General features: G+C 40.5%; 1 protein-coding gene across 1 annotated transcript in view; it reads left to right on the forward strand.

Annotated features, from left to right (window-relative positions):
• Aldh1a2 (aldehyde dehydrogenase 1 family member A2) overlaps window positions 1-23,956 on the forward strand; it is an 80,114-nt gene that overhangs the window by 23,532 nt on the left and 32,626 nt on the right. The window contains exons 2-5 of the mRNA XM_032909495.1: window positions 13,452-13,556; window positions 13,769-13,909; window positions 16,099-16,228; window positions 22,269-22,330. Coding sequence (XP_032765386.1) covers window positions 13,452-13,556; window positions 13,769-13,909; window positions 16,099-16,228; window positions 22,269-22,330 — 438 coding nt within the window. The remainder of the gene's footprint in view (window positions 1-13,451; window positions 13,557-13,768; window positions 13,910-16,098; window positions 16,229-22,268; window positions 22,331-23,956) is intronic.

The raw sequence follows: 23,956 nt of genomic DNA on the forward strand, positions 1-23,956 counted from the left end.
CAGCAGTCTGTTGAGATTGAACTGTAGACTGGCTACACTAAGCGTTGGCTAGTGGTCAGTGTATTACAAGGGAGCCTGTGAAGCACCTTTGTCCCTAAGGGCCATAACAAGATATTGGCATTGTTTTAGGACACTAAAATCATATTCTGGTTAAAAACTGTCTAAAGAAACACACACAGACAAATATCCTAATAGTGTAGAATAACCTTGGAATCCAGACAAGGTAAGGGGGGAAAATAGGCAAAGGGAGTGATATTCAGTGTTGACTGAGGGACAGCTTGTCTCAAAGGTGAGAAAAATGACTCTAGGAGTCCAAGAACCTCGATTTGAAGGGCATATTCTAGTTCTTAAAGAAGCACTTGCTTCTTTGGTAGTATCGACACACAGCAACTTTTATTGAGCACCTGCTAAGGCCAAGTTCCATTTCCAGATAGCTATAAAAATAAAGATGGCATAGTGGTGTGGTTGTTCTTAAGGAGCAAACAGCAAAGCAGGGACATCTATAAAAGTATTGCAGGCTAACACGATAGATAGATAGCAGATGGTGGAGGATCTTGGGAAGTCTTTTCCAAGAGGTTGTATTTGAACTGTGTTTTGAAAGAGTGACGTTACTTTAATATTTTAACAAGTAAAGAAAGGGAGCAGCATATTAAAATATCCTGGCTCATAAAAGTTTACATCTTCCTAAAGAATTGCTTTAGTTTTAATGTGGAATTTGGGAGGGCTGAGAGTGATAGATAGTCTGAATATCTATATCTCTCCCCAATTTTTTATGTTGCAACCCAAGTGATTAGCTAGGCAAGAGTATTGAAGGTGAAATCTTTAAAGAGTGATTAGACAGTTCCCCAGGAATGGGCTCTGTCCTTACCAAAGAGACCTAAGACAGCTAGCCCATCTATTCTGCCAGTGAGTGCAAAGGGGAAAGTGTCCTCTGTGAACCAGAGTGGGTCCTCACTAGATACTGAACCTGCTGGTGTCTCGATCCAGCTCTCAGAGCTGTGAGAACTGAGCGCTGTCTGTAAGCCACCTGCTTTCCGTTGTTTGTAGTGGCAGGTGAGTACATTTAGAGAGGAGCTTAAATCTGCAGGGTTTATGGCACTATCTCCATTGGTTTATGCAAGGCTGTTGGTTCTCTCCAGAGGCACCAACTCCCACCGTATTTAGGTATGGACACATACTTGATGGAAAATACAATGTTGGGAGTTCAGCATGAAATGATGTTCTTCTGCATCATTGTTCTGGCTTAGGCATAGGTGAAGGATTGTCTGGACCAGATCAAATAGGAAGAAACACAGAGGTTACTTGCTTAAGACAGTACAAATGCTACTCGCAGGTTATTCAACATGGAGGAGGCTGACTGGTTACTGCCCTGTTTCCAGTCCACACTCATGCTGAGCAGAAGGTACCTGGTTGCTGAGGTGTTGGACTCCAGATCCTTTCTGTCCGTGGCTGCTGGAAGACTCTTTATATTCCTGAACCCCAGCATCCTCATCTGTAGAACAGAAAGCACTCACTTCATTGGCACGCCTGAGCATGAAGTATCTAGAACCGCGCCTGTGTAGCCGATGTGTGCAAACGTGGGATTCCAGTATTCCCTTGATAGCCATGTTTTATATTTGACTTTACAGTCATATTATTTTTCTCCTGCCTTGGCTGGACAGAACACAGGTCTTTTTAGTGTCAGCTTGGCAAACAAAAGGAGGAAGCCTAGGAATGCCGAGTAGAATGGAGAGAGCTCTGTCAACAGACTAACTTTCAGGTTTTTGCTATGTAAATTACCCGTGGCATGAATTTGGGCTTGTAACACAAAGCATAGTTTATTCTATGAGAAAGTAAAACAGTGCGTACATCACAGATTTGTTATATAAATCAAGTGAGGTAGTGAGGGTTCTCGGTATGTTTTGGGTAACTGATGGTACCAGCTACTCAGGATTGTTTTTCTGGAGTTCTACTATCCATGTGCTTCACATCAAAACCAAGTGTCGGTTGGGGATTTAGCTTAGTGGTAGAGCACTTGCCTAGCAAGCGCAAGGCCCTGGGTTCAGTCCCCAGCTCCGAAAAAAAAAAATTAAAAAAAAAAAAACCAAGTGTCTTCCTAGATTATTATTACTTTCCTTCTGCAGGCTGTTTCACTCTTCACCGTGTTGTCCGAACCATGTATCTAGACTCTCAGCGTAGTTCTTTAAGAACTTGTGCTTTAGTAGTCCTGCCTCTTCAGCTGTGTGCTCAAAGATGAAGCCCAAACCCTTTCTTCAGAAGAATGGAGACAGGCAGATGTGGTTGCTATGGCTGGGTTTCAGGGAAGCACACAAATTATGCCTGTGATATTATTATATGCAATTTGAATATAAAACCTATCATTTTGATTGGAGTTGGGGAAATAGTTCAGCCAATAAAGTGCTTGATTTGCAAGCACAATGTTGTGAGTTTGATCCCCAGAACCCATTTTAAAAAAAAAATTAAGCATGATGGTGGGGATCTGTAATCCCAGCCCCGTAAATGCAGAAACTGCTGGCTCCCTGGGACTTGCTGGCCAACCAGCCTACCCTTCTTAATGAGCTCTAGGATAGTAAAAGACCCTGACTGCAGACAAAGTGGAAGATGCCCGAGGAAAGACTCCTCTGGCTTTCACATTTGCACGGACACTTGTGTATGCACACACACTGGCAGACATGAACACACGCACACAGGTATATTGTTTTGTAAGAGTGTGCCTAGGTGCGTAGGAGATACTCAAAGAATAATTCTAAGTGCTGCTAAACATTGCATTCCTCCAGGAGCAGCTTGGCTGGTCTCCCCATCCATGGCACTACGCACTTGGTGTTAAGAGTAGGGCTAGTCTTACCCACCAGTGCCTAGCATGGTGCTTACATAGAGTAGATGCGTAGTAAGTGCTTGGACCAAAAGGAGTAATGAAGAGGGAGATAAGAAATAGGTACCAACTGCCTCCCTGACCTTTGTTCTCTCCTTTTCCCTTGGTCTTTTCAGTTCCTCTCTTTCTCATAATGAACAGTGTCATGAATCCCTTAAGTATCCTAACTGTTACCTTTTAAAGAAGATAATACTTCTTTCATTTTCTCTCCACAAAAATGAAAAGTGGCATGCCTCTATTATAAAGAAATGGCCTCAGCAACTTCTGGAAAAGCACTAGTGGTTAATCAGTTACTTTTTATTTAAATACATATGCTTAATGCTGAATTACATTGTAAAACTCTCAGGGTGATTTATGGTCTAAGTCGGCCTTAATTAACATCCATTCCAGGGGAATAGTAAATGGGAATGGCCTTCACAATCGAGGGCGAACAATGAACTCTCTGGGTGTTGTCCAATTTGTAACATGATTTACATGGAAGCAAGCCCTTCTTTTCTTGGGGTTATCCCTTTTTCATCTGGTGTTTAGGACGGGTTATATATAATCCATAGATAGGGACATTTGCTGTCAAATATGCTGGCTGATTTAGAGCTAGGCCACAAAATGGTCACTATTAATAAAGAGGGGGAAGAGAGAGAGAGAGAGAAATTCTCATCTGAGACTTTGCAGGGATTCCAGGTCCTTGCTATGTCTCGTCGCTTGTCCAGCCCATGGCGGTTTTACGAAGTGACCGTAATGAAAGTCAGATTGAATGCACAGGATACATACATTTAATCAGCAGCCATCGGAGCCTGGAGTGCTGCAAGCGTTATAAGTGCCCCGTGAATGCAAATTTATGGTGAAAGAGTCCACGGGGCGGGAGGAGATGAATGTCTGCTGGATGGTACTACCTGACACGGGACACCAGAAGACTTTGCAGAGGGAGGGATTTCAGTGTAAGGCTTGCCTTGTAGAGCTGCCAGCTGCTTGGTTTCAGAACTTGAAACATTTCCAAAACCTTAGACGAGGCACTTTATACACGCACTAGAGTAAATACTCTGGTTTTACTACCAATTTAAATGTGCTCAGTTTACAGTAATGAGCTTGTATAGGCATTACCTTGTTTATAGAAAGTGGAACAGGAAGAAATGAACATTATCCAGGACCGGTAGCAGTTCCCAGTGCCTTCTCCTGCCACACAGAGGGGTGGCCGGTCTAGTTTCTTCCAGTTTGGAACTATGTCACAACTGACACTGGTGTGTGTGCTTGGCTTCGATGCCATGTTGCTCCAACAGAGTCCCAGATGCTGTCACCCAACCAGCTTCTATCAAAGCCACCCCTTGACTGTTTCTTAACTATTTTTAGTATAACAGATGCCAGTAGCACGGTTAGGGATTATGGGACAATGGAGTGCACATGATTGGTTTTATTTTAGCCAAGTCTGTTTTCTACAAGTGATTTGGTCTCCAGAGTCATTTCTTTCCTCTTAACAATATTTGCATATGATTTGATGTGGATGTGGAAGCCCTGGTCTTTGTCTCCTGGAGTGGTGAGTCAGGACCCTCTGTGGCCCTCTTACTGATGAGATCACATGCCAAGGTCAGACAGATGTGTTTAGACTGAGGGACACAAGGCCCTTGGCCTAGAGAAGAAGGAAAACAAATCTAGGAGACTCTGGAAAGCATGGTGTCTAGAAGAGAGTAGACACTCAACAAATATTGGTGAAAGCGATAAGAAGCACAGAGAAGGGGGAGAGAGGCGGTGCTAATAACAAGAGACCAGAGAAGCCCAGGACCAAGAGGCACAGCCTCTTGAGTTCAACTGTGTTTAGATTTTTTGAAAAGAAAAACGAGGGGAGAGGCCACATAGGAACATTCTGGGGTTAACAAACAAGGGAGCGCGGACAGGATGGCATTGTATTCATGATAGAGATTTATTACGCATTATAAAGGAGAAAGAAAAATTTTCTGAGTCCCATTGACCCCCACATCTTTTGGGTACACTGCCTACATACAGCCCAAGACTTCTGATCTCTGGGGTCTGGCTGCTGGTCTTTATTTTTCCATTTCTTTACATGGCTTCTCAGACTCTTTGGGACCAAGGACACAGACTTGCAGCTATCAGTATGGCACTCCTCCAGCATGAGCACACTCCTGCAGTCCCTCCCTCACTGTGGAGGGTATTAACAAAATCCAAAGACTGCTGAAGCCAAGAGCTGGACTCAAGCCTACAGCAAATTAAGTTCTCATAGCATAATCATTATGTACGCCTGACAGCTTTTGTTTGCTTGTTTTCATGTTCCAGGCTCTCTGTTTGCTGACTGGGCTTGCTTTAAAAAACAAAACAAAACAAAACAAAACAAAAAAACAAACAGATAGGTTTTCATGTTGAGAAAAGAAAAACAAAGCTAGTTATTGCGCGGAATAATTCAGAATGTCAGCGCTTACACTCTGAGTTCTCCTCGGAGGTGAAATCTCTTTGCCATTGTATTCCCTCTTTCTGTCTGTTCCCTCACCTCTCGTTCTTGAACATCTTCCCTAGTCATTTATTGCCCTGCTGTGTTCCCCATCTCCCTGTTTCCTTGCCTTTAACTCACAAATTTCTTCTCTAGTCATTTAGTTACAATATTAAATCTATGAGGCTATTTTGGGGCCTCTTCTCTTTTAACAAAACTATATTATAAATATTTTTTTCGGGGCTGGAGAGATGGCTTAGTGATTAAGAGCACTAACTCTTCTTTCAGAGATCCTGAGTTCAGTTCCCAGCATCCACATGGTGGCTCACAGCCATCTGTAATGGGATCCGATGCCCTCTTCTGGTGTGTCTGAAGACAACTAGAGTGTACTCATATACATAAAATAAATAATTCTAAAAATTTTTTTTTCTAGCATGATTTTAGTGACTTTATGTATTATTGGAAACTTCTTTTCTCTCCCATGATATTTTCACCCCATTTTATCTTTGTTCTTTATAAATGTGGGATTAATTGATAACCCTGAAATTTGTTTCTCTTTTGGCATGGCTTCCTATTTTCTATGACTGGCTGCTTCTCATGTGGTTTTGGATTTACTTGCTATTGTGTGTGTAGATTTCCATGATTCCTGAGCCTTGCATCCCTGAACGTTCACCCCCTACCCTGAGGAGGATACTGTGGTAGGGGCTGGTGTTGAAGAGCGAGAGGAAGCTCAATCCTGTGAGCTTTCTGTAGGGCCAGAGACTTGGTAATGGGAGGAAAAGCTAAATGTGCCTTTCTTCTCTGCCACACTTAAGCCTGGAAGGATGTCAGCTGGTTCCTAGAACAGGGCTGTAGTCAAAGAGGGCCTGCCAGGACAGCGGAATCGTTTTATTAGGGATAGAGTTTCTGTCTTCTACCTTCCCTGCCCTATCCCAGGCCACCCTTCCTCATTATTTCTTGTTTCCTGTAGTATTCTTCTAACATTTCAGCCACACCATCGCCCAATACCTCCCTCCTCTGTAGAGAACATTTGCACTGCTTATCTCTGCTGTCCATCTTGGCACTAAATCACACAATCCCTCACTTCACTTAACTCTCCCGAAAGCAGTCTCATCTGTGAAATATTATTATAAGTCCCAGAACTGCAGAGAATACGTCTTCTCTGTGTTTTCAGTAGCACTTACAAACAAGTCCAGTCTTCCTTTAGTAAACATTGTATAGGGTTTTCTTTTTCTACAAAATAAAACTTTAGCTTAATCCCCCCTCTCCACCTTAGTTCCAAGTTATGCTATTTAGGTCTTGTCAGTTTATTTGACAGGGAGGATGTTAGAAAGAGTTGTGCAGATCTCTTAATCTCATGAGTTGCATTTCAAGCACAATTCATAGCTCTTTGTTTTGGACTTTTCTTTAAGCAAGCACTTGTGCATTTCCATGTTTCTAGAGGTTAATAGTTGCTGCTGGAATAGTGACACAAGACTTTGCTTTAATCAACGGAGGAAAGTATGTCCTTTAAGATTCTTCCCAGTCGCCCAGTGTACCTAGATCTTGGACAAATATGTACAAATGTGTACATATGCACATTACAATTATATATATTTAAATCTCAGTTTCCAGGGATCTTTGATAGTATGTCAATCATATATCAATCTTACATGCTAAGGTTGTGCTAGAAATTTATAATCCTGTTTTTGTAGATTTCTTAGGAATTTACGTAAATAATGATGACATTTCTAAAGATGATTTTTCCCAGTCTCTGCCTTATTATATATGTTAATACATAATCATCTGTTATAACATGAAATGTTACACTACGAATGAGAAATACTAAAAACAGACATCCTACAGCTGTTACTTTTAATAATGAAAAGGAACAATGCCCTGAAAAGGAGCAGAGAGCTAAAGGAAACCACGAGAGCTAGGTTCTCTCTCGCGGCAAATCCAGGCGCTGGTCTAAGAACAGTAAGATAAACCTGTTGAGCACAGCAGGATGCTCAGAGAGCAGCCAGTAAGGCACATCCAGGGCTGCAGACACCATTTAACAAATTCCAAACAGTGGCAATAAGACAAATACGCTTTCAGACCACAGAGGGATGAACTAGAACGGAAGGACAGCCGTACAGTCCCACCTCCTTGCAGTGCTTGGAGGCGGAACAGCATAATTCTAAACCATACCAGTGCCACTGGGGGAAAGAACTCAAGAGAAAGTGAAAATATTTTGAACTAGATACAAATAAAGTATCAAAATAATATTGGATGTATATATTAAAAGAAAATTAAGCTTCTGTTTTAGGAAACCAGAGAATGAAGAACTAGACTAGTCTAGACTAAACAAAAGAAAATAATTAAAAAAAAACAATAGCAGAAATGAGCTAAATTAAAAAAAAAAATCAGTAAGTACCAAACTGCTGGCCTAGCTAGCCAAAGTGAGAAAATTCAAATTACTATTTTAGGAATGAAAAGGATACATTTAAAATTATTAAATTAAAAATTAAAAGAAATAAAAAAATTATGAACAACTGTGGACCCACAAATTTGATAACTTAAGTGAAATAAACAAATTCTCTTAAAGATGCATTCAACCAAAACTTAAACAAGGAAAAATAAATTTAAATAACCTAAGTGTATCCAAGAGATCGAGCTGGTAATTAATAAACTTAAAAGGATCAAATCCAGATGTTTTGTATCAAACATAAATTCTTCACATTCTATTCTAGAAGGCAGAATGGGGGGGACATTAATTTTTTTATGGGGCTATCATTATCCAAATACCAAAACTATATAATGACTTTATAAGAAAAGAAAACTACAAAGTAGACTCTCATGAACATGACTGCCAAATATTCAACAAAAATGTTAGCAAATTTTAGTCCAACAACATGTAAGAGCAGACGCCAGTGTGTTTCCTAACCAATGAACTGATAAAGGAAAAAACTGTATTATCATGTTGCTCCAGGGGAAAATGTTTGACAAAATCTTAATGCCCAGTCAAGACAAAATGCCTTTCACCAAACTAGGAACAGAACGAGAATTTCCTCAACTTAATAAAAAACATTTATATAAAATGTAGAACAATCAGTATATTTAATGGTGAGAAACTAGATACTTTTATTCTTAACACTGGAAGAAGACAAGGTGTCCCCTACTGTCACTCGTCTTTAATAGTGTAATGAATTCCTAGTTAGTCAGTAAGCTTAGGAAAGGAATAGAAGTATATGGTCTGAGAAGGAAGAAATGAAATGGCCTTTTTTTTACAGATGAACTGATGTTGTAAAGTCTCTAGGACACTACCCCTCACTCCACAATAGGAAGCTCCTTAAGACTAGTGAGAGACTGCAACAAGGTTGCAAGAGCAACCTTTATACAAGAAACAAGCACTGGGATTTAAATTTTAAAGTACACGGTACCATTGAGGGACTAGGCAGATGAGAGAGATGGCTTCAGTGTCTTTAGAAGAATATTCTTTATAAGCCATAGTTTAGCTAAAATAATTCAAAAGAGTGGAGAGATATCCCACGGATAGGAAGACTTGGTATGTTAGAAGTCAGCTCTTTTTACCTTGATCAGTAGATTAAATAAAATCACAAAGGCTCTAGTAAATTACTTTGAAGCCATCAGCAAATATATTCTAAGATGAATATGGAAAGGCAAAAGACCCAGGATGGTTAACCATTCAAAGAGGACAAAGTTGGAAGGCTAGCGTTATCCAACTTAAGACTAACTAAAAGGTCTAGTAATGAGACAGTGTGGTACAAGAAGAAAAATCAGTAAATAACTTATTATTTATAGAGATAAAGATGATGGAGCTAAGGCCTACATTGACAAGTTCACATCAAGGTGCAAGGTTGAAGCAGATTACTCAGTTATCATAGGACGGACAAGTACAATTGACTGTAGCCATCAGCATCCTGTTCCACAGGACTGAGACAAGAGTCACAAGAGAGCTGGCTCTAATAGTTAGTATCCGGGGCAAGAAAAGCAAAGAAGATCCGTAAACAGAAATGAAGGGAAAGACCAGCTAGTTGTTAACTCTAGTAGCAGAACGGGTTGAGCTGGAGGTAGGATTACCAAGGAGCACTCAGGAGGGTTCAGCAATGCTAATAGGCTAATGCTTGCAAGGTATGTTCATACTGTGTTACAGATGATATGGCTTAACTTGTGCTTTTGTTACACAGACCCTTTTGTATAAAGTGCAACAGAACATAATAAAAATGTCCGGCCCAAATGGTTTTTCACGTGTTTGAGTTTCATGTGTTTGAGTTTCACGTGTTTGAGTTTCACGTGTTTGAGATGTCGTCTTGTTGCAGAGCAGAGGTATTATGTTTCCACTCTTATCTGTAAAGATGTTAGACAGTGATTCATGTCCCCTCCCGACAGACATTCCATTCTGGTAACATTGATGAAGGCCCCATCATATCCAGTATGTCTTTTAATACTAACAACAACCCGTAAAACATCAGTGGGACTTTTCACAACTATGAACATAAAGTTAACGTTCATAAGCTAATTTGTCCCATCCTCTTAGGAATCTGAAAAGGCCAGGTTCCTTCCTTTATGGGCCGTCTGTTTCTTTCGCCTTCACTCACCACAGAATTATGTTAAAAGTGAATGCTCGTCGTTTGTAAAGAAATAAAGCCATAGTCAGGCTAGGAGTCAGATATTTTTTCTATTTTGAAGCACTCCAGAGGGGAAAATCCACATTTTTCCTTACACTTACCCTGAAACCCATAACACTGTAAAACAGAATTTCCTAGTATCTTGCTAGCAAGCCTTTGAGTGGAAATAACATGAAAAACATTAAATTAAGCATTTTTGGCAACAGAGGTCTATATTTTACGTTACTCTTTGAGTTGTTTTATTTTCCACACACTGAACTTTAAAGGATGCTTTGGAAAAAAGGAAGGTGTTGAGACATTTATTTCTTCATTCATAATGTTTGCTTGACATTTTATAGTAAAAAAGGCACTAAAAGAAGACTCATAACTCTCAACATCTTGATTCTTAAGTAATTCCAATCAACAATAAGTTGAAAACTAGTGTTAAATCTTCACCCAGATTCTCCAGATGTTCTCACATAATCACAGTATAATATTAAAAATCAGAAATTTGATCTTGGCCTATTATTCTCTAACTTTAAAGCTTTAATCATAGTTTATCAATTCTCTCACTATCTCCTCTAGTGTTCTCCCTCTGGTCCAGGAGCTGGTCCATGGTGACACGATGCAGTCCTTTTTGTGACTTTTTGTTCCTCCCCTTCTTTGTGACCTTGACTCTGTAGAAAAGCATGGGGAGCTATTCTTTTGGGTGTTGTGAATTTAGATTAACCAGAGTTTTGTCCTGACTAAACCCACATTGTCACTGGGGAGAAGCGCTGCAGAGGACACCTCACACCTCTCGGACGTCACAGACTGATCCTAATTTGTTTCATCACTTCTGTCAAGTCTGATCTCAGGACTGAAATGGTGTTTGCAAGGTAGTAGTTTTCTCTTTGCAAGGAATAAGTATGGAAAGAAGATCCTTGAGGCATGAACACAGGAATCTCCATGTTCTCATTAGAAGTTTTCCTTCTGGTTTTTTTTCCGTCAGTGGAGATCTCTGCAGTGTTTGATGGATGCTGAGCGTCCAATCCCGTTCTTTCATATCTGCTCTCTGGACTTTGAAGACTTTTACTGTCCCTTGTTTAGTCATTAAACTATATCACTAAATATCAGATGCCATTGTCATTCCATGGGTAATAATCTGTTACTATCATTAGTCATTTTGAGTAACAAAAAAGAAGCTTTAGAAATAAAAATAGAAACCCTGAAACTAGCAGCTTAGGTCCAAGTGATGTAAGAATTGCTGAGCTGGAGGAAGGAGCAGCTGTAGCACGAGCCACGTGGGAGGGGTGCAGACACCAAGCGTGAATTCGAGAGCACTGGAGTTCTAGGACTCAGATCCCATTATTGACCACTGGGAACCCCTTCATGACATCAACACTGTATGCCAAGAAGAATACACATGTCCCTTCTAACTCAAATAAACCCTTGCTGATATTTTTAGCAAGACTTTACGTTTTCAGTGAGTTTTGTCAACTGTAGAGTGATGATAATGGACTGATGAGAGCACGGTAAGAACCGAGGTGTGGCAAGTGACACTGCCACTCTGTACTGACCCGGGGTCGAAGCATTAACTGTGGCAAGCTTGGCGGGTGAACACTGTCACCCGCACAGCAGCCGCCACCGCAACCTGGAACATCTTTTTCATCTCAAATACAGATCCCAGATTTTTAAACACAGTTCTGCTGGATTGCACTAGGTCCATGCTTCTGGTTCTTCCTGCCCCTGCCTTCTCTCAGTGCAGTCTTCCCAAAAAGTTTCAAGGTTCATCATTTTCTAGAGGAGATCTGGAAGAGCAGTCGGTGTTCTTATCCACTGAATCATCTCTTCAGCACCAATGGCCACTTTTTCTTTTTTTAAAGATTTATTTATTTATTATATATGAGCACACTGTAGCTGTCTTCAGACACACCAGAAGAGGGCATCAGATCCCATTACAGATGGTTGAGAGCCACCATGTGATTTCTGGGATTTGAACTCAGGACTGCTGGAAGGGCAGTCAGTGCTCTTAACCACTGAGCCATCTCTTTGGCCCCGATGGCCACTTTTAAAACATTATTTATTTATTTATTTATTTATTTATTTATTTATTTATTTATTTATTTAATATTATAGTTTAAAAGTCTTTCAGTTTTGGTTTTATACAAGTTGTATTAAGTAAAGTTTACTCATAGGTATCATAAAGATAAAAGTATTATATGTATTTCTATTAAAACAAGATGACTTGGTGCCTTGGTAGCCTGCTTATACAGTATTAAATGATTACATTCTTACTGAGTAATGTTTTTCTCTTTCTCTGTTTTATGGGGGGTATGGCTGTTTGCTAGCAAGCTTTTTTGCTTTGTCTTCTTTTGTTTTTCTGTTTTGGAGATCACATCTTGGATCGTGTACATGAAGCAAACATTCTGTCAATGAGCTACACTACCACAGGCTAATGCTTTCTTTAGAGTTTGAGAAAATTTATCTTACAGCCTCTTAACCAAAGATTTTACTAGATAGCCCCTGTGCCCTCACCAGAGCATCTCAAATGTGCCTCTGCCTCCACCTGCTGATCTGAGGATCAGGCAGCTTCTTTCTCTGTTTATTGCCCTTTGTCCCAGGACAGAGAAACTTAATTCTGAATTCTTGACTCTGTTCAATAAAAGGTTAAAAAATATGGCCAATATTACGTCTCTGAACTGTTTTGTGTGTGCCACAGTGGGCACCTATGTATACATACACACTGGAAGACAAATAAATAAATGTAAAAAAAGAATAAAAAATAATTTTCTATTTGTTCTTTAGAAAACCTCTAAGAAATAATAAAATTCATGCAACCCTTAGAAATACACCCCATAAGAAAACATAAAAATAAGCTTAAATCCAAAAGACGATGGTGTTATTTCAAACACTAAGGAGTGGTAACACTGGGGAGAGTTCTTTAAATCCCTTCTCAACTGTAAGAAAAGCATGCCTCTAATAAACTCTTAGACCATTTGAAAATTCTAGAAGCCCTCTGGTTTTGCTAACACATGTGCCTTGTAACTTGTTTGACTCACTAGTTAGACTAGGTACAGTCAATTTTAATTCAAGAGCTGTCTATAATAATGGATATACTTATTCTAGCACCGTTTGAGTTCTGTGAAGATTCCCTCATGCTTCCAACAGAAAAACTGGTATGAAAGTCCTAATGACCATCACTTTGACCCAGGGTTTTATTATCTGTAGATAATGGTCAGAAATTGGACTACCAATAGTGTTAGCATTAATGTGGAATTGTGCACAAGACGCTTTGCCTTTCTGTTTTTATTGATGGAAGGGTACCCTTAATTGGTTGACATGTTCACCTAAGTTAAGATTCCTACTACTTTGTCTTTGGATGAAACAGCTGTCATGAGAATACACTCCTCCTGCTTTAGGAGAGAGGCGGACTTGATGAATGCCTTTCAACACTTCAGAATCTGTCTGTACCTGTAAGGGAAGAGAAGTGGTGTTACCATGGTACCTCCATATCGCTTGTCTTGTCTTCTGATCTCCCAAATCTCACATCCTATTTTGTTGTGTCCTATAGATCTTTATTAACAATGAATGGCAGAACTCAGAGAGTGGGAGAGTGTTCCCTGTCTGTAATCCAGCCACAGGAGAGCAAGTGTGTGAAGTTCAAGAAGCAGACAAGGTGTGTATTGCTTAGAAGATCCCTTGTGGAATAACCACCAATAACAGCACAATGAATATGTGTTCCGTGTGCCAACTTAGGTTTAAAGCATCGTCTCTTTGATGACAGCATGTAAGAGGGGTGTGTGCGTGTCTGTGTGTGTGTGTGTGTGTGTGTGTGTGTGTGTGTGTGTGTGATGTTTCTCTTCAGTTGTGCCTCTTCCTCTTTAACAGGTGGATATAGACAAGGCAGTGCAGGCGGCCCGCCTGGCCTTCTCTCTTGGTTCTGTGTGGAGAAGGATGGACGCTTCTGAAAGAGGACGTCTGCTGGACAAGCTTGCAGACTTGGTGGAACGGGACAGGGCAACTCTTGCAGTAAGTAAATAAGAAAGCTGGTATGTTTTTACTCCAAAATGACCACTCAGCTGCAAAGTATTCTGTGAAGTGTTGTCATGTAGGGGAGCTAGGGGAGGGTATAGTATATATATGAAATATGAGAGACCTTTGGGGAAGTTCTTTGTGGGAGAAAAAAGGCCGTAGCATTGCATCACTACTAAGGATCTTCCTTTCTCATTTTCTCACACCTCCCACAAGCAAAGCAAAACACATCCACTTGACAAGCAAAACAAAAGCATCAAGAAACAGGACTTCCAGACTGTTTGTAAAAGACAATGCCAAGTGGCTCTTTTGCAGATCAAATAGGAAAAGAAGGATGTGTACCCTCATACCTTCTACTTCGTTTGCTCTGCCCGGTTTTAGAAGTATGATGGAGATTGCCATTTCTTTTCACTACCCTGCACACATAGGAACTTCTTATCTGATGGACTTTGTTGCTTTTGCTGCTGTTGTTTTTAAAGTAAAAGTTGCATTGAGGACTGGAGTGTTGGCTTAGCAGTTAAGAGTACACCTCTTTCAGAGGACCTGAATTAAGTTCCCAGCACCCACATAGGGCAGTTCATAACTGCCTGAAAATCCAGATCCAGGGAATCAGACCTTTGGCCTCTATGGGCATCTGTGTTTATATTTATGTGCTCACATATATGTGTGAGTGTACATGTGTGCACATACATGCACACTTTAATTAATAAAAGAAATGTTTTCTAAATACCTAGTTTCTTTGAAAATGAAGACTTTCTGGAGATTAGGACCACTTAAGAATGTAAATAGGGGGTGCTGGAGAGATGGCTCAGTGGTTAAGAGCACTGACTGCTCTTCCAGAGGTCCTGAGTTCAAATCCCAGCAACCACATGGTGGCTCACAACCATCTGTAATGGGATCCAGTGCCCTCTTCTGTGTGTATTTACACTGAAGACAGCTACAGTGTACTTATATATAATAAATAAATAAATAAATCTTTTTTAAAAAACAGAATGTAGACAGTGTGTGCCACGGATCCATTCTTGGACGCTCCTCGATTGGTTATAGACTCTGCTTCTTCTCTATGCTTTGTAAACCTTGGCTCTTTGCTAGCTAACTATGTAGGGAAATTATTATCCAATTTGTGAATCTATAAATGTTTCTAGAAGGACTTGGACCTTACTGAACCTTCTTTTATAAAAGTGAGCCGCTGGAGTGACAAGCAGCATTTAAAAACGAGCTCCATTTTGTGCAGTAAGCTGGCGAGCCGCGCTGTCATCGACAATGAATAGTGTCCTTCAACTCCAGTGGATGGAAAACATTTCAACTGTAGCTTTGTCAGTAATTAATAATTTTATACCAGTATGTGTTATAAAATGTTCTTCTAGAGAGAGACAGTAAATTATAAATATCCATTTTTGTTTATTTCATTTGTTAAACATCTAACAGCCTAGTATTTTTCAAATGAAAACAGTCTTACTTCATTGTTTCAGTGGTCATTGTTTTTGTAACAGACTTAATCAATTTAGGAACATGTCATTAAAATAATGTTTATAATGTAAAGCTGTTTATTATTGCTATTTTTATAAATGGACCAGATACTTTACTCTTAATAGATAATGGTTGTTAACATAAATGTTTACAAAAACCAGTCTTTAAATTGTTAAAGTCTGGGTTTCCCCACAGGAGATCTTGTTTATTTGGTGGTAATAAATAAGCTTGCTCTGCACCGTGAATATTTCACTTCTCAGCAGGGGTCTTGGCAGCTGTGTAGAACATTTTATATCCATGTTGAATGCATACAAAACTGATGTCCCTGCTTCTCTTTGTGGATTCGAATTACCAGTGCACTCTCAGGAAGATCTCCATTCTACTCTGACCATTAATATAACAGAAGGAGGTTTGACAAGAAGAGGATTTCTTTATCATCAGTTAAAGAAGCATTGTGTTTATACGAAGGACAGTAGTTAAGGAAAATGCACAGGCACAAGAATAGCACATGTGTGTCCATGTGGTCTTTTACTAGTAACTAAAGCAAGCCTCTTAGGACTGGACACTTTCCTGTTTCAGAAAGTAGAGTTGAACAAGTGTGCATCACCACTCACACCCCAGCCGGGTTCCCTCTGCTCCTTGTTTCTTCTTCTAAAGAAACTAGTGTGTCACTACAAAGTTCTGAGGTCTTAACTATTCTATTTCTTTTCCTACAGACTATGGAATCACTAAATGGCGGTAAGCCATTCCTGCAAGCTTTTTACATCGATTTGCAGGGAGTCATCAAAACCCTGAGGTATTATGCAGGCTGGGCTGATAAAATTCACGGAATGACCATTCCTGTAGGTATGTGAAACGCGAGTGTGTTAAAAAAAAAAAAAAGGGAAGTGTGGGGCTCTGTTAGTAGTACTTCATCGAACACCAGGAGAAGCCGTGTACATTGCCGATATGAGACACTTGTGTCAGCTTGAATTGAGCATAAGGCCAAACAGATTATGTCACTAACCCTGACAATGTTCCTTTTTTGTGTGTATAGATAGTCTGCATATAAGTATGAAGGGACATTTAAATCAGTTTATCAGTCAGCTAGGGAGCAGGTATGCAAGGATTTGCTGCTAATAAATAGGTTAAACCCTCAGCTGGAAGTGTTTGAGGGCAGAAGGGGATTCAGGAGTATCTAACCACTAGATAAAAGAAACTTTATAGGAAAGAGATTGACGGAAGGCAATATGCAGACCCACCTCCTGGTGAGGGGTCTGAGACTAAGCCAGGAAGCTTCTGAGGGAGATCTCGTCAAAGAGATCCTAATTACGTAGATGCTTATTCTTAGATATTCACATTTGTCTTTTGCAACACCATAATTCAATTATCAATTTGATTTCATTGTTGATTTCTTCTCCAGAGTGAAGTCCAGAATTTAGGAAGGTCATGTGGTCTTTATGTGTTACCTGCATTTCTCTGCAAAACATCCCCAGTGTTTGTTTGACAATAGAACACAAGAAATAACGAATGTTTATTTGCATAGCAATTGAACATGTTAAGTGTTCTTTCATATTTAGAATCCGAAGACCCTGAGTAAGAAAGAGTCCAGTGTAAGACAAACTGGAATTAAAGAGTGTATGCCTAATGAGATAGTAAAACTTAGTGCCTCAACAAAGTCACTTGGTAGTAAATGTCTGGTCTAAGACCCAAAATGTGTGTTAAAAATTACGGCACGGTGTTTTGTGCACTTTGACCATAGATGGTCAATCAGGTACAGAGAAAAAGTGTCTACCTTATTTATCTTCTTGAAGGATAGCCTTTTGCTAGAAGGCTTTGGGGGAAGGAGAGTGGTGATCATTTTGAACCTTCAACAAGATGCTGTTTTCCTCTGACCTGGTGGTTTCGTCCCCACACTGTATTCCACCTCATTCAAGACCTACCGTCAGCCACCATTGCAGAATGCATTATCACTGGGTCGGCAAGGGCCTGGTGCTATTCTCTTTACAACACCATCCATTATTTCCATCCTCTCTGACCATAAATCCCATGCTTTGACCCTCCTTTGGCAACTCCTACTTATGATGGTTAATGATAATCATTACCTGGATTTATTGGACACTTTCCTTTTGCCTGTTTATTATCTCTTCTGCTATAGTAGCCCTGAGCAGTATTAGTCCCCCCTTTCAATCTCTGTAACTCAAATCAGAGTCCTCTGTACCTCTCCTGCCCATAGCTTCCCTGCGATGGAGGACAGATCAAAACTTACGTAGTTTGCTAAGGGTAAAGAAGAGGTGTGGTGCTTCCTGGTTTCCTCTGAGTGAGTGATGATTTTATTGATTTTACAGTAAGTGGGAGAATGTGGTCCATACTTTAAGCTGAATTTTGTAATAAAGTGGCTTTAAGGATATGGCAACATATATAGCAAAGATTAAAAACTACCCAAATCGGGTTGGGGATTTAGCTCAGCGGTAGAGCGCTTGCCTAGCAAGCGCAAGGCCCTGGGTTCAGTCCCAGCTCCGGGAAAAAAAAAAAAAAAAAAAAAAAAAAACTACCCAAATCATATATAGTTATTTATCAGTTTCAGTTTTTATGTCAGTTTTACCTCTTAAACTGAAGAATGAGCTAAAAAGGCAGATAATGATCAAACCCTAGGCTTTTGCCTTTCGCCAGCTCGGTCAGGTGCTGTCAATAGTGAATGGAGGGTGAACTCCAGTCCTGTTTAATCACAGTGAGAGCGAGGACTGTTTGTTGCACCCACTTGAGGAGAGCCCAGGTAGTTAGTAGGGTATGACTTGATGGTGACAGGAAGCCATGAAGTCGGCTCCTCACCAGGAACCTTTTGGAGACACTGCAGAGATGCTGCAGAGGTCCTGAGGGATCCATAAAGCCAGCCTCATTTTACAGACACAGGAACCAAGTGGAGAGGAGAAAACTTAAGTCTTTTCACGACTGTGTAATGAAACAGAGATAGAACTGAGACCTATTCATGGAAGACCGGGGAACATATAATATCACTTTTTAGAATCTACCAGTAGACTCCTGGAAGGAATAGTATCAGTGCTAATTTATGCTAATGTAAAGTTTCATTCCTTGAGTAAGCAGCCACAGAATTTGTCACTGTTGCAAGATGCTCAAACAGCGCTGCACGGTGTCTACACACACTGGAATCTACTAGCGTATAGAATAGAGTAGTTCTCCAATTTTATGTTCAATGTTTACTACTTGGATTATTTAAAGGGTTGCTATCTCCTCCAGAGTAATTCTACTGCAGTCAAATGCTCTACCACTGAGCTATGCCCTCAAACACAGAGTAATTCTATGTGAACATTAGAGAGAGCAAGATGGCGTTCATTATTCACTGATTTCACTGATTTTTGCTACAGATTCTTATGTTACTAAAGGAACCCGTTTTTATTGTTACTGGCTGTGTAAGACTCGCTACAGCTGTTGGAATGCTGTCGTTATCTTGGGAGCTTGGGGTTCATGTCACATATCTCAATTTCTGATACATTAAGATTTGTTGACTATAATCGCAATTATATCATTAGACTTTAGTTTATTCCAGGATGTGCCAGAATATGAGAATAAAACTTACATTAAGTTTTAAAAAAAGTTTAATCCCCATCTTTAAAAGTAATATCTTTCTTAAAGGAATTACTCAAAACTAAACTTTTGATTAACTAAATATGGATCTCTCTCTGTCTCTCCGTCCTCTTTCTTTCCATCCCTTCCTCCTCCTTCCCTTCCTCCCTTCCTCCCTTCATCACTTGTGTAATTTAATCAAATCCCTAACAAAAAAGCTTAGGGAAGTGGCTTGATCTTTCACAAAAAGTCTTGTTCTGTACTGTCTGCTCTAGGACAAAAGCGTGCCCTAATGTACCTGTTGGGAGTGCATACTCCGCAGAGATTAATGTAATGTTCAGCTAAGCTTATAGCACAGTGAATATCTAATTGTAAGGTTTTCACATTCTTTATGGCCAGAGGGTTCAGAATGTATATGGCAAGATCACTGGATTCTTAGAGCATTGAAGTGTGAGAAGTACCTTGTAGCATCCAGACAGCACATAGAGCCTACAAAACAGGTTCCAGGCAGTAGTGAGGGAGGAGATTTGTTTTATTTTAACTTTCAGGTTTAAAGACTAGGGGAAGAAAAGTGTTACTAACTTGTGAAACTTGTCACTTGGTCATTTTCCTTGAAATGAGACCAGCAAGTAGCTAACTCTTACATTGGTAAGGAGTGAGCTGACTTGATCAGGCAAGTGACTTTGGGAAAGATTAGGAAGGCATCTCCCAAATGATTGGTCCATGGTAACCCTGATCTAGAAGCCCTGAGGACTTGGAGCAGGGTCCTGATAGCTGTGAAGGACCCCCAGTGCCATCAATTCTTCCCAAGGGCCCAGTAGAAGGTACATGTCTCGTGTTTTCCAGGAACCACAGCTACTTAATTGGGGTTATCCCTTGGACATGCAGGAACACCCTCTGAGTCCACAGGGCCCAGGGCCCTTTCTTATTCTTTTCAGTCCGTGTTCTCTTGGGAAAAGTTCAAGAGACAAGATCCCCATGTTTATTTAGGATTTAGTGAGACCAGCCACAAGGACTGCAGGAACTGGTACCCTTTCTGTGCCAACCTTTAGCTCAGTGTATATCAAATCTGTGAACAGATTATCAAGTACATTTTATTCCTCATAACTCAGTTCATCTTGGGACACAACTATCAAGTCAAGTTTACTCCCCGTGGGATCAGCTTCTAAAGCTGTTGTCTACATTTTTCTTTCCTTTCATTTTTCAGTGGCTTTCAACACTACGTGATACATTTACAATCTTGTAGATATAAGATGCAGATGGAGAAACCTACGAGGCACTGTGCTGTGCTTCCATAGGTGACTGGTGAACTTACTGTGAACCACCCATTTTCTCACATTGTATTCTTACGTCAACTACCCTGTTCTTGCAGCTCATCTGTCCCCCATCTCAGTGTTCATCCCTTTCCCTCACAGGTTCACTACTTCATATTTAGTCACTGGAGTGCATCACCTCAGCTAAATCATAGTTTAGTAGGGAGCTTTCCTTGCCACTGGACTTTACTTGAGTATTGACCAGCATTGTGCTGCTCATGAAAGCCCTTTCCAGAGAACGATAAACCGATGGGCTTGTACTGATGACTTGTACTGGCACAGCTGATGGGATCCACTTAGAAGATTCCCGAGTTGGCTCCACACTGAGTTGCTGTAGGTTGGCCTTTAAAGTACCACTTGGACTAATGTCATCCTGTGGATGCTTTCTGCATATTGGCTTGCTCGTCCACCTGCCCAAGCCTGCCTACCTCCTCTTTCCTCCCCTTAGGCTAGACTCTCTTAAACAACACCAAGGGACTAGGTGAAGATTGAGGGAAAGGTCTGCAAAAGCATGACAGAGAATGAACTTCCTTGATTTTCACAGTGTTCCTCAAATAACTAAAACAATGAAGGATCTGAGAGAAAAGGGGCAAAGGATTTAAATTTGAAGGAAAAAATTGAAAATGGTTAGTACGTTCATCCTTAAATATCATTAAACACAATTCAAAATTAAACACAGAACAAGTTGCCATATTCTAGATTTCAGATTGGCTAAAATTTAGATATTCAGAAAGCTGGTTAAAGAGTAGAAAACAGCATTGTTGTTAGGACTTTTTATAGCTTTGATAAAGGATGATTTTCAAATATTTATCAAAACATTGAAGACACATACACTTTAATCAAGAAGTCCCAGTACAGATACTAACATACATAAAGTGCTGTCCTTACTGTACTCTGTGACTGAGCCCAGGGAGACTTGCAGTTAGCTGGGCTGAGAAAGGGGGGAGGGGAAGACAGCAGCGTGAGTACCCTTGTGAGGAGGAGTGAAAGTTCTCAGAGAAATGAAGGTAGGAGATAGCTAATTTGGGGAAGAAGGATTGGGGATCAGAGGATAGGACGGGCCTGGAGGAGAAAGAGGAGCAGAAAGAGAACTTTATTTAAAAATGTAATTTTGAACTTAGCTTAAACAAGCCTGGGTGAGAAATGTTAGCGGTTAAGATGTGCTGAGAGATGAAGATAAACAGCCTCCTTTGTCATCTGTCTCTGTCTCACCCAGAGCCTCCTGTCCTCACCTCCATCCCCAGTTCCAACAGCTCTCCTGCCCCAGTCTGGACTGTAGCTTCCCTTTCCTTGGGGGAGGTGCTGCTGCTTTTGACAGACAATCCGCTAGTGAAGTAACCAGCAACAAATCGGGAAACAAAGACTTGGTTCCATTAGCTTTAAAAAGTACCCAGATAAAAGCAACAGCATCTTTCTAAAGAATTTGCTTTGGGCTTCCTGGCTGCCTACTATTTCCATAAGAGAAGCAAGGCTGCCCAGTGTCTCAGGAGCTTTTCCTTCAAGCCCCAAGGGGTACCTGCCTGTGTCCCCAAGACCCAGGTCATGCCTGGGACAGTGCATTGAGTGAGGGAATATATTTTCCTTTTCTTCCTCATATTTTCCAGCTGCCCAGCATTTGAAGTGTGTTCAATTGCATTTCGTTTAATGGGTTTTAATTTTGAAAACTACCCAGAAAAGCTGTTTAAAAACTTGGGGTACCTGAATATTTAAATCAGCCTTTGTGTATCATAAATTTGTCCTTCCTTTAGATGTAGATGTCCTCTCATCTGTTCTGGTCATGTGGTAGGTTTATCTGTAGCTGCCTGTGTGCATGCGTACACACACACACACACACACACACACACACACACACTCACACACACACTCACACACACTCACTCCTGAGGACTGGTGCTGTAGTACTTGGAGAGAAGGATGTTCCTCGGTGTCATTTCTGGTGTCGGCTGCCATGTCAGCCTTCCTCTGACTCCCCCGACCCTCTCTGGAGTGACCGTGCTTATCTCTTTCAGATGGAGACTATTTTACCTTCACGAGACACGAGCCCATCGGAGTGTGTGGACAGATTATCCCGGTGAGCGCATCTCCTCACGCTTCGTATTTATTTTCATTTGACTCAGTTCTCTTAAAGACACTGAAAACATGGTCCTTAGTATGTGTGTTTTTCGTTACTGGGAAGAAAACCTGAGCTCATGTTGTTGACATATCTCTAACAGCCTCTCTGCAAATGCTTATTTGAACAGGTGAATCGAGTTTCGGGCCTATTACCGTGAATGGAGTTCTCAAGTCATGGGATTCTCCTGATAAAAATAAGCAAAGCCAAGGACAGTGTATGAACAACCCAGCCTTGGCTATGAATACCTATCTGCTTCTGGGGAATTAACATGGGGTTGTATTTGCTGTGTCTGTTTCAGATCGGCAACTCAGCACCTTTCTAGGCGTATTGTTTTATACGATTTCTTTAGCCCTTCTTTCTCACTGTCTCTTTTCACAGGAGTCTAGAGAAAGGTGCTTTAAAAGGCACAGCAGCACAGTTAACATCATAGTCCAAATCGAAACCTTTCTGGGCTGTTGTCTATCTTGTAAAGAAAAATAGATGTAATGACTAGTGTTTGGATTGGAACATTGAACACTGTCCTTCACTCTCTCCCGTGCACACCCTTGGCACAGCACAAAGCATCACCCAGGCTTCAACAGTACTATCTCACAGTTCTGGCTGGGATTTCAGGGGGTGGGGGGCTGTGCTGACACTAAAGGCAGTATAGATAAGACACGAAGTTTTTTTCTTTCATCACATAGAGGAATGATTCAAGAATAATCTTTGAATTTGGAAGCCAAAGATTCTTAGGGGCTTATTAATATTTGTTCAAATGATCAATAAACCCTGGTTTATTTGTGGCCTTCACTAGAGAATGAAGAAAGGAAAAAGAAAGTTTTGGTTGAGTTCTCTCTCTACTCTCTTCAGGGAAACCCCTCTGTGTCTGCTACCTTCTCTGCAAGCATCAAAGCTGCCCCTCTTGCTCTCCCAGGTCCTCAGAGCCTCAGCTTCCCTCACAAGACAAGAGCTCCTGTCAGCCAGCTCCCTCAATTACTGCCTCCAAGATTTACGCACTGTAGATGGAATTAAAACATCACCAAGGACTCCTAAGTTTATAAACAACTAAGGGGAAAAGAAATTGGGTGTTTGGTGAAGGCAAGACACTTGTATATTTTTGCAGCTTGCCAGAGCAGTGAGAATCCTTCAAGGATGGCAGCTGAGAGGCTTCAGGCAGAAACACATTGTGATCAGGGGCTGAAGCAGGGACCTGGAGTGCTGTTTCCTTCATTGATGTAATTATTAGACACTTGACAGTAAGAAGTCTCATGCTTATGACAATACAGGCTTAATATTGTATCAAAATCAGCTTAAACCATGTTAGTTCCCCTTTTCATATTCTCATAAAGATACTTTAGTTTGGTTTTCATGCTATTTTGCTGGTGAAATTTTTTTATTCATTGGTAGGTACATTTTATAAAATATATGTATAGTTGTATTTTTATGACAGTGCATTCAAAAAGGCCACATTGAAGTCTTAAAAAACAATTGATAGCTAGGGTTTCCATTTCTAGATAATATACATAAAACATTTTTCAAATCAATGTGAAAATCTTGAAGTAAAAATCCAAAATTCAAGGGGAAACATTCACATATTGAGACTTT

The sequence above is a fragment of the Rattus rattus genome, chromosome 8, assembly GCF_011064425.1.
Source record: "Rattus rattus isolate New Zealand chromosome 8, Rrattus_CSIRO_v1, whole genome shotgun sequence".
Classification (NCBI taxonomy): Eukaryota; Metazoa; Chordata; class Mammalia; order Rodentia; family Muridae; genus Rattus; species Rattus rattus.